Source organism: Halictus rubicundus, chromosome 11 (genome assembly GCF_050948215.1).
Source record: "Halictus rubicundus isolate RS-2024b chromosome 11, iyHalRubi1_principal, whole genome shotgun sequence".
NCBI classification, from domain to species: Eukaryota; Metazoa; Arthropoda; class Insecta; order Hymenoptera; family Halictidae; genus Halictus; species Halictus rubicundus.
Genome location: NC_135159.1, coordinates 3,512,247 through 3,523,916, shown reverse-complemented (window position 1 = coordinate 3,523,916; position 11,670 = coordinate 3,512,247). Strand labels below are relative to the sequence as shown.

Here is an 11,670-nt window from a genome sequence, read left to right as displayed (position 1 = left end):
TGCAATCCCATCTAAATTCGATCCCGATCTTCCTGCATCGACAGACGAACTTGTTCTACGAATAAAGCTAACATGTCATAAATTGTAAAAAAAAAAAGAAATTACATCGCAATGAAAAATAAGGATTGTGTCATGTATGTAGGTAATTGAGTTAGGCCGGAGAGCCGAACAAATGCCCAACAAATGGGATCAAGCCTCGGTTTAATATGATTACTGGGGCAGCAAGTTAGACGATGCTGAGGCTTCTTTCGCGTTTCGATGGAAATTCGCTGGTCAGTGTCTGTGGATCGGTGACCGTTGGCGTTTCGTTTCCAGTTCCAGCTCCAGTTGCGTCGTGATTCCCAAAGAAATAGGGGCCAGTCCGGAAAATGGGGAAGGATGACGCTGAGACGGTGGCTCTGAAGAAGGAGCTGGAAGATCTGATCAACAAATGCAAGGTTGTATTAGAAAGACTGCGGTGATCGTAACAACAATGACGAATAGCAGAAAGATACTTGCTTGCGATTATAACAAACGACAAAAGGTTTCTTCTTCCTTGTGCACCAGGAGGATCAAAAGAAACAACAGGATACCACCTTAGAGGACACGTGCAGTGGTGTAGCGGATGCGCCCAAGGTGAAATTATCGACGAAAAAGTTACTAAAGGGACACATCAATAAGGTGAACTCGGTACACTACAGTGGCGACAGTAGGTCAGTCCCGATTCTTCGATTTCTCCTTGGCGATGGTCGGTGTAGTCAAGCGTAGCAGTTGCGTTCCGGGAGTTGGCATAGGGACTGGTTTCTAGTTAGGCATATTGCAAAAAGAGTTGTTCCGGTTTCAGGCATTGCGTGACCGGCTCGTTAGACGGTAAGCTTATCATCTGGGACTCGTGGACCGGCAACAAAATTCAGGTGATCCCGTTGCGATCGGCATGGGTGATGTCAGTGGCGTTCGCTCCATCGGGAAACTTTGTCGCTTGCGGTGGTATGGACAACATGTGCACGGTCTACGACGTGAACAACCGTGATGCCACAGGCTCAGCCAAGATAGTCAGAGAGCTGTTGGGATACGAGGGTTTTCTCTCTTCCTGCAGATTCTTGGAGGATAAGAAAATCATCACCGGGTCCGGCGATATGAAAATGTGTGCTGACCTGAAATATTGTGTACATACAGTAGGTCTGGACTAGTACCGAGACAACCTCAACGTCCCCCCTCTCCTTCTTCTTTTTTAGTTGTATATGGGATCTGGAGGCCAACAAGAAGACGACAGATTTCCCCGCGCACGCTGGAGACGTTGTTAGCATCAGCTTGTCCCCAGATATTAACACTTACATCACCGGATCGGTGGACAGAACATGTAAACTGTGGGACTTGAGGGAGGAAACCGCGAAGCAGACTTTCTTCGGCCACGAAGCCGATGTGAATTCAGTTTGCGTGAGTATGGTCCGAGAGAGCTTATTGTTAGTTCGATCATGGATCGATCACGATCACAGGCAGGAACTCGGTCACCGTTTTTCAGTACCATCCATCGGGACAAGCTTTTGTAACAGCTTCGGAGGACAAGACGGCAAGACTGTGGGACTTGAGGTCGGACCAGCAGATAGCAGAGTTCAAGCCGCCCAGCGGAAATCCTGGTTTCACATCGTGTGGATTATCCTTGAGCGGTAGGTTTATATTCTGTGGCAGCGACGATAATTCCATTCACATCTGGGACACATTGAAGAAACAGTACAACGGTGAGTGTTCCAATTGTTTTCTCACGGTTTGCCCTAAAACAACGCAAGCCACGAGTTAGATGAAATATGTACTTAACACAGCTCTTTTTCAATCGTATTCATTCGTACCTTTGGTTCTGAAGGCGTTCTAGCAGGCCACGAGAACCGGGTGACGTCGCTGAGCGTTTCAGGGAACGGTATGGCTGTTGCCAGTTGCTCATGGGATCAGAATGTCCGGATTTGGGTGTAGAAACCGGAAGAGAACTGTTAGTAATGTCTCAGAGTCTTGGAGGAGGATGAAGGAAGGAGGAAAACCCAAGTCTTCAAGCCTGCGCTTCATTGTTTACCAAGTTTCCGATATAGGGACGAGTAGGTCTGCGTACCAAATCACGCAACTACTCTGACGATTAATTTCTATGTATAAACTCTTGTAGCGTCTCTATTATCTATTATAAAGCGCATAAACCACCTTCCGTGTCTCTGTTCAGGAAGATATATAGTTACTTGAAGCGTAGCACTTGGGAGCGTTTGCTTTCATTTGTTTTTTAAACTGAAAAATATATAAGACTAGAAGAAGAAGAAGAAGAAGAAGAAGAAATGTTAAATAAACTGCGAAACATACGAACACTGATCTCGATCTACAAATATAAACACGTTGATGCCTATTTTCATTGTTGTTTCACTTTATATCATTCTTACGGATTTATAAATGCACACGCTATTTATTGCGAGACAAAGGAACAACAACTGCGACATAGACGCAGCCCAGAGTATCCGAAAATATACTAATTACACTTTCAACCTGAGCTTTCTAATCCGCGCGTGGGAAGAAAGAGATTCGATTATTCGAAATTCTCCAGGGGCAGTGTCAAACTTACGATTTACAATTTGCATAGATTTTATTTCTACATTATACATTTAACGTGTCTCTGTAATCGACGTTTCAGAGCGGCGTGCTTTATAAACAAAGAAAAATAAATAGACAGAGATAGAAATAGAGGTAAGGTAGGTATGTAGGTAGATATAGATAAATAGACAGATAAAGAGAGAAGGAGAGAAAAGTTCTTCGTTCGTGGTGACTAATACTTAAACATTTTGTATTCCTTAGGCGTAAGTATCGACGATTAATGAGGTGCTTCTTTGATCTATCGACGAACCTCTTCGACATAATCCTTGTCAAAGGTGAACCTAGGCCAGTAGCTATATTGCCTGTGTAACATAATACATACACTCTATGTATCCGATACACATGCTACTGCATACTCGAACGAGTCGATATTCCGATTTGAATCGCTCCAATTCGGCGGTCAACAAAATTTACACCTGCCTCTTGATTAATAATCGTATGCCGAAGATAAGATGAGACGAATGATGATCGAGAACACTACGAAAACAGATGATCCCGAAGAAAAAGTAACCACAATTGTACGCCATGAAATACATAACGATGAACAGTTCAACGGAAATATGCATACACGATTCGCGAAGGTACGATTTAATCGAGCTTAAAAAATGTCATGCTTACGTATTTACATTCGTTTGAACACGCGGTTCTTGCAGCAAATCACAATTTGGGAAAAACTCTTGCACTTCCTAAGTGGGTGGAACCGTTTGGGAAAGACCTCCAATCCACTGACAAAGAGATTCAGAAAATTATCAAATTTTACTGATGCGTATAGCATATATGTATAGGGTGTGTTACGCAATTTTTTACTGTTTGAAATTCACCTAAAGGGGTTTAAAATAAACAGAATTTAAATCTTAACTCGATAGAGTAAATTTTCTCAGCCGAAAAATTGCACAATACATACCTATATATGTATATGCTCCACACATTTCTAAGAGCTGATAATTTTTTGAAGTCCTGAGTCGGCTATCTTCTTTTGTATGAGATGGAGATAGAGAGAGCGTGAGGGAGAGAGAGAGAGAGAGAGAGAGAGAGAGAGAGAGAGAGAGAGAGAGAGAGAGAGAGAGAGTGAGTGAGTGAGCATGAAAGAAGAAGAAGAAAAAGAAGAAGATGAGATGATGGAGATTTAAATTAAAATCCATCGAGGTGAATCAAGAGGGCCACGATCACTGTAGCCCCAGCTTCTTTGGTTGCCCATTTGTTCGACTCGAATTGAGGATCGCTACCATCCTTGACGCCAGGGCTGATCGTATACGAACCAGGTCTAACCAACAATTGGAACGCAGTGGATGCATTTAATTTTTTATTCGATTGGGTGTCGATGTACCTAGAAAATAGATAAATGGTTAAATACGAGAGATTTACTGTTGTTAGAACAGATGAAACCACTTACGGATACTTTCTGGTGAATTCCTCGGACGCAGCGTATTTTATACTGGGGGAGAAAACTACCTGAGGATTCTGGTCCTCCGCTTTCATGTTCATTGTCAAGTTACTGATGTCTAGCTGCTCCTTCGTCATTAGCTCCCCCGTATCCAATATGAGTCTATAAATGAAAATTCACGTATGTATATCCAATTAAATGTCCTGATGCAATTCAACTAAGCTGTACACCGAAACCTATCAACCATAATCACATTACATATATTCTATAATTATTAAAAGCTACCAACGAACGCCTAGTTCGATTTCGTTGAATTGTTGATCACCGAGGGCTTGGCAGGTTCCATTTCATGCATAATTTGGCTGGATAAGTTGTTACATATTAATAAGTAACGATGTCCTTACCTAATCGCATCCAAACGTATCCCATAGAAAGCGACGTGCCATTTGTCCGTGGTGCTCTGTGGGATTTGATTAGCGTTGATACTCTGTTTAAGTGGAAATCTAGCCCAACCAACAGGCACGGCGAACTCTGCCGGCGGCTCGCCTTTCTTGCATATTGCACTGTCTCCCTCGACTTTGTAGCAGGCGCTACAATAACACAAAACATCGTCCAAGGAAAAGAACTCATCCGGTAAAATCAGCGATTTCTTCAGCCTCGTGCAGGCCTTTAAGTACTCGCACTTCTTCGAGGGTATAATGTTCGTTCCAAGAGGAGTGGACGGAGCTTGCAATAACTGCAGAGTAGGTGCACTGTGATTCGAGGTCGCATTCTGTCCCGCCAGAGGCGTGTTCCCGCTAATGGTATTCTTCTCGATGGCATTGTTCCAACCGATGTTCGAGCGTATCTCATTTAAACTGGAAGAAACTATGCTTTCGTTTATCGCATTATTGCTGTTCAGGCTGGTTATGTTGCTGGCGCTGTTCGCAGTACCATTTTTAATATTAATATTAGTCGCGTTATTAATCTCTACATTTGTACATTCGCTGTTCCGGTTCAGCTGGTTCGAGTTATCATACGCCTTGCTTCTCTCGCACCTTGACTCGTTCGGGTCCGTGTTAGTGTTAGTGTTAGTGTTAGTGTTGGTGTTCGTGTTTGTCTCGATATGGTTCGTACTGCTGTCAGATGCACCAGGGTCCGGTTTCTTCTCAATTTTTGCTAGAGGCGCGTTATCGCTGTTCAACCCCGAATACTCAGACTCGTGGATATTATCCACGATGACGTACGAGCTGCACTGGCTGGACATGCTGGGCGAAGTAGAGGATGAGAAATTGGACGACGCGGCCGCTACTATATTCTCCTTCTCGTGACATTCTAGGTCAGCCTTTTCTCGAGAGTTTTCCGTGTCCTCTATCTTCGCCCTGATGGTCTCCATTGATGCTACAGTCGCAGTGTTGTCCGCGGAGAGAGAAGCCGAGGAGAACGCCTCGGCGTTATTCCCGACGATGGAGATCTGTTCGCACTGGCCGTACAGGTCGATGACAACGTAAACGTAAGGGGGTAGGTCCGTCGCGGCGACCCCTTGGTCTATGCCGTTAACGATTAAGCGCAACCTGTTCTCTTCGTCGATGAACAAACCTACCACGGAATTCAACTGGAGATTCTCCAACGCGGCGCCGTATTTTGTTTTCACCTGATGCAAATAACACAAATTCAATAATATTTCATAATCCTCAGATTGTGCCTGAATTTAACGTTGAAACACCTACCCTGACACCGTTATGCGATATCCAGTCGTTGCAAATGATCCACGAGTGCTTTTTAAAGCCAAGCGCGGTTAGAGGAAAATTCGCCTTCTCCGGCGAGATGCAAGTTACCCCGCATAGAATATTCGACACCCATTGTTCGTTTATCTTCTCTATTTTAGCTAGGAATGGCTTGCCCTTTATCAAGGGACGACTAGACATCACGACACCTTTCAAAAATATTTAGAATATGTAGAATATGTAGAATATGTACTGTCGAGGGATACGTTCTAGAATAGAATATCGTCCCGTTTACGACTCGTTACCTTGGTTGTAACTGGCTACACGTCGCGCAGTGGTCTTTGATTCCAACTGTATGTTCCTCCCGTGGTTCTCGTGGAACTCGTAGTTCCAGTCGGTCTCGCCTATCGAATGAACAACAGCGGGCTGCGTTGGAGTGAGCGTGGCCTCGTTCGCCAACTTTCCCTCGGATACATCCATCGACGTATCCATACCAGTATCGCTGCAAGCCGAATTATCGCATGGTACAATGAAATCTTCCGAGTGGAAGAAAAATGTGGAAGATAAATCGATAGTTCAATTCAGATAATTCGACACACTTTCGTAGAACCGGCGGCATAGGGTCCAACAGCAACTCCAACGAGTCCTGGAGCCTTAAACTGGCGTTCGGCGAGACCGCAGCTTGGTTCTGCTGCTTGGTACTCGTAATATTCACAGCCACGGTGGTGCCGAAAAGCTCGATCACTGCGTACACACCTTCCGGTATGCTGGTCGCCGCCACCCCCATGTCCTCCCCATTTATGTAGAACTTCAAATTACCCTCGTGCGTGCGTTTCACTCCTATTTTATCAGCCGCGCGTAGCCATTCCAAGCTTGGGCAGTAATTCATACAGAGAACGTGTCCGTTGTGTCTGACTTCGTTACCTAACATACAGAAAAGTTGTACAACGAAGAGATCGAGGGAAATATATATACAGAGTGTCCCACATAAATAGGAACACTTAAATATCTTTCTTATTTACAGTCCTATCAGAAAACTTCAGAGGACAAAGTGACACTATTGCAGGGGGCAATATAATGGTGAAGAAAAAAATTTGTATGTCGTGTTTTTAAATGAAATTTCAAGGTCACCGATGTTTTTTTTAAATGGAATAGTATATTTTTTTTACGAGTTCCTTGTATAAAGTACGGGCCTATTATTGGCCTCCTTTTTTTTTACATAAACATACGCTGTTTACTATGAAAACTATTTCGAACATTTATTATGATATGTAAAGGTCAACCCGACGAAAACAACGCTCAATCTTTGCTGAAACACGTAAGTTTTAAACTTCCACATTTCATCCGCTTCAACATGATTATTCTTGCTCAAGGTTATTTCAAGGTCAAAAAGGTGGTATCCTCTAAATTCAGTTTTTTATTGTCTATCATGCTATCGTAAAAAAATATACTATTTCATTTAAAAAAACATCGGTGACCTTGAAATTTCATTAAAAAACACGACATAAAAAATTTTTTTCTTCACCATTATATTGTCCCCCTTCAATAGTATCACTTTGTCCTCTGAAGTTTTCTGATAGGACTGTAAATACGAAAGATATTTAGGTGTTCCCATTTATGTGGGACACCCTGTATGTATATATAATGTACTGTACATAGGGGTGTAACGAGTTTGCCTTGGTACCACTTACCTGTCAAATACCAAGCGTCAGGTGGGATGGAGCCCATCCCAGGCACAAGACTCATAGTTGTCAACCAGTTCCCACTTTCGTTATTGATCACCCCTATTCTTAGGCAACCGCTCCACTCCCTTGCAACTTCTTGAATAGCGATTTCAAACATCTCGTTGTTCTCTAACGCCGTCTCGCTCAATAGCACAGAGTTATTGTACTCCCTACACCTGGTCGCTACAGTTCTGTCGCTGTTCAGTTGAATATTCAAACCAACGGACTCGTGAAATTTGTGCATGATCTCCGTCTGAGCTTGCAACTGGATCACGGACGTAGGTTGCTGGCTAATACTGTTCTCCGACGGCAAGTACCGTTGCGTTATGGGGTCTCTGCGTTCTGGCAGTACGATGGTCACCTGAGAAATGTATTCGAACATAAGAATAGATGAGAATCGGTTTCATGGTTTCTATCGTTGTAAAATAAATTTTGGTACCTGTACACATTGACCGTACAGATCGATCACAGGGTACACGTGTGGCGGTAATCCGGTGCAAGCGGATCCTTGATCTACCCCATCTAAATAATAATGCAAGCTACCATCCGAACACCGCATCATACCAATCCTATTACCCTCGACTACCTTGTCTAAATCACAGGCGTAGTTATTCCTCACTGTGATACCGTCTCGCATAACGTTTGATCCTGATAACATCCAGGTATCGTGATCGATATCTGTCATAGTGGATGGAAATACCAATTCGTCCGGTCTTATAACAGTCACGCCTAAAATATTTACACTTTTGTTAAAATTAGGACCAAGATCGACGGAAATCAAGAATAACTCTCGTTCAAAAATATTCTCGAATACCCGCTTCGATAGCTCCAGTCCACCTTTCCACCATTTTATCGATGGTCACTTCGAACATTTCACCATCCCTTAGCGCACGATTCGCAATCACGATCGCTTCGTTGAATTCGCCCAATGCTCTAGGCCTCAGAGCAGTCAGTCCATTGTTTATGATCTTCGCGTTCTTGCCGTGTATGTGATGAAACCTCAAATCACTGTGAATTAAGAACGCAACAAACGAAATGCGTTAAAACGAATTTCAAACTTCATTTCCGTTTCAGAGGTATCTAGAGCGATGCAACACGCTTACGGACCTATATAAAGTAGTATTGCTGAAGCTTGAATTGTTGGTAGTGGGACTATAGAAATCAGTATTGTCTACTATAGTTGCCATTGCCGCTTGGCCGTAGAGATCTATCACACCGTAAACTCTTTCGGGTACGTTCATCGCCGCGGCACCCTGGTCGGCGCCGTTCACATAAAAATGCAACGTCGCATTATCCTTTCGCATCACGCCGACGCGGTCTCCTACTTGTAGTCGATCGAGATTCTGTACATACTGATCTATAATTGCAGTTCCGTTATGCATCACCCCGTTTTCCGTCATCATCCATGTGCCGGATCTGCAAGGGACATGACCACCTTCGAGCAATAACACGGGCGATAAACTTAACATAAAATTGAAATGGTGGGATGGATGCATATCAACAACAGTCGAAAACGTTACTTGACGTACCTAACGTTTGTCATTGTGAACGGAAACTCCAGCTCGGTGGGAGAATGAATAGTGACTCCTATCTCGATGGAACCAGCCCACTTTGTTACGATCTTGTCCAACCTCACTTCGAACAATTCGTTCGGTTTGAGCGGCCTCGAAGTGAGTACAACCCCATTGTTGAAATCATCCATTACACTGCAACATAACCACGCGTATCAACCACCTCGAAATGCGATACATCTCATGATATTTTCGCGTATTCATGTTTCCGATTCGGAAAGATTGTTTACTTAGGCCTGTGCGCAGTGCGGCCATTGTTAATTACTTCTACGTGTGTACCGCAACAGTAGTGAAACATTAGTCTATCCGGTGGTTCCTCCTCTGTTTCTGGAAATTAAAAAATTTAGATATTGCACAGCTGAGACACCTTGTATACATAGGTGGAAACGTTGATATCGATAGCACACCATTCAGATCCTGAAGTTGCAACGTGTTTCTTCTCGTAACTAAATTCTGATCTTCCCTTTCGTCCCGATCCACGATCGTTACTTTCACCGTCATGCCATAGAGATCGATAACGCCCCATATGCCTGCAGGAACTTTGGCTGCGATTCCTTGGTCCAGACCATTAATTATATAATGAAGATTTCCATTGCTTCCTCGTACCATGCCTACCCTATCACCTTCCTAAACGTTTTACAGTATTTTACAATAATATGCGGCGAATAGAATTCTATCCATCCGTATCCGCATACGTATAGCATATACGTGTATAAACGAGTAACATTACCATCAACTCGTCCAGATTGAATTGTCCGTATTCGCGGCACGTGCCCTTTCCGTTTACCAAAATCCCGCAACCAGACATCATCGTCGTTCCTGAGCGCATGTTCGTCATCGTGGCTGGAAATTCCAATGCCGTAGGACTGTGCATGGTTACTCCAACTTCTATACTGCCTGACCACTTGCGCACGAGTCTGTCGATTCGTACCTGCGGTAACACAAGTCATTGTACAGAACTGTTTCTATTCGAACAACAAGTATCCTCATTCATCTACCTCAAACAATTCGTTATCCCTCAGTTGTCTATGTGTCATTACTACACCATTATTAAATTCATTTAAAGGTCTTCTCCTCTCGGCGGTTCGGGCATTGTTCGAAAGTTTCACCATAGTGCCGACTCTCTCGTGAAACCTCAGTCTATCCTCTCTAATGGCAGCAAGGCTTGGGTTCTTAGGTAAATTAACGTTGACATTAACATTTAGATTAACATTCAGATTAGCGACTAGATTAGTTGTGGAGGAATTGGATGCTTCTCCAAGGACATAGTCGTTATTGATTTCAACACGGTCGTTGTTGATTTCGACTTGGTCTTTTGGATCGTTACACAGAGCAGGAGTAATTTGCGGGTGAATAATAGTCACTTGTACACAATCACCGCACATATCTACAACTGCAAAAATGCGTTCCGGTATGTTGGTCACGGCTACGCCTTGAGAGATGCCGTTAATATAAAATACCAGTTCGTGCTAAAATCAGAAAAATTGTTAACAATTAAACGAGATAGAACATACCAAGAAACATTAGTATAGAATCTTTGAAACTCACGTTGGATGTTCTCAGCACTCCTAGAGTATTTCCCTCTTCCAAGGTTGCAAGGTCCATTCCATACATTTCTACTATCTTGGTTCCACGGTAGACTATACTAGAGTCGGTCATGATCCAGGTTCCTTGAACAAGGCTATCAGCACGGTAGAACAATTCTATCGCCTCTGGGGCACATACTGTCACCCCAATTACTATGCTACCATTCCACGATGCCATCTGAATGAGACACAAAAATAGAGAAAAAATGATAAATTCTACCCAAACAGACATCCTTTTATTCCTTTGACGTCTTTATTGCCGAAGGAGTACATTTTCATTTCACTTCATTTTTGAAACACAAGGTAACGTGACACGAGCATCAAAACAGACATTGAAAAACTATTCACTAGAAACGTTGCGAAGTTTACGTGTTTTGCGAACCACAATTCGTCGAACAACAGTTTTCTATATTACATTTGCGATAGAAATACTATGCAGCAAGATCACACTGTACACGAGCAGCTTTAACACTAGGTTTACGGAGCACTAAAAATGACTATTTTACATTACTTTACAAAAATAACATGATTGTATCTATCAAAATTTGTGGCCATCTTTTTAATAATATATATCCAAAGATATCAATTTGTTCAATAATTTCTGATGGATGCATCTTTACAATCTCAATATTCGTAAATTAAAAATATTAGAATCCGTCATTTTGACGGGTCCCGTAAATCTAGTGTTAAAGGAACAGCATTGTAAACAACAGATTTTGACAGATGTAGGAAAGCGAGCAGAAGTCCCGTCCACTTAGAACCGATGGGACACCAGGATTTCACGGCTACCTTTTTGTCGATGCGAACTTCGAAAAGTTCGCCATCCTTGAGCGGCTCCGCGCTGAGTACCAGTGCATAATTGTGGTTCGAGACGTCCCTTATGGCCGTGCGATTGTTGTTTGTTAAAGTTATACGGCGACCGCACCGTTGATGAAACATGTCGACCATTTGTTGTGCACCGTGCACCGTGCACCGACCGTCGACATGTAACCGAATTATGCGTCATCCCCACTCCTGTCCCACCGTCGTCTCTCTCTCTCTCTCTTTCGAACTAACGGTGCGCGCGCATAGCTCGTCTCGCTCCATCCTATTGGA

At 43.2% G+C, this 11,670-nt stretch overlaps 2 protein-coding genes across 2 annotated transcripts; one reads left to right on the top strand and one right to left on the bottom strand.

Moving 5' to 3' along the window:
- The first annotated feature begins 4 nt into the window (after window positions 1–4).
- Window positions 5–3,668, top strand: Gbeta76c (guanine nucleotide-binding protein subunit beta-2). The gene is made up of 6 exons (XM_076796508.1): window positions 5–437; window positions 547–692; window positions 824–1,123; window positions 1,215–1,416; window positions 1,502–1,718; window positions 1,841–3,668. The coding sequence occupies exons 1-6, from the start codon at window positions 369–371 to the stop codon at window positions 1,945–1,947; spliced, it is 1,041 nt and encodes a 346-aa protein (XP_076652623.1). The 5' UTR covers window positions 5–368; the 3' UTR covers window positions 1,948–3,668.
- Neurl4 (neuralized E3 ubiquitin protein ligase 4) lies at window positions 3,341–11,569 on the bottom strand. The gene is made up of 17 exons (XM_076796504.1): window positions 11,365–11,569; window positions 10,538–10,753; window positions 9,988–10,458; window positions 9,720–9,920; window positions 9,397–9,616; window positions 9,220–9,316; window positions 8,948–9,124; window positions 8,526–8,834; window positions 8,233–8,426; window positions 7,858–8,147; window positions 7,386–7,779; window positions 6,294–6,618; window positions 6,000–6,196; window positions 5,698–5,903; window positions 4,393–5,621; window positions 3,998–4,150; window positions 3,341–3,931 (listed from the first exon to the last, which is right to left on the bottom strand). Exons 1-17 carry the CDS (start codon window positions 11,521–11,523, stop codon window positions 3,736–3,738), a joined length of 5,034 nt encoding a protein of 1,677 aa, XP_076652619.1. The 5' UTR covers window positions 11,524–11,569; the 3' UTR covers window positions 3,341–3,735.
- Between the last annotated feature and the right edge of the window lie 101 nt (window positions 11,570–11,670).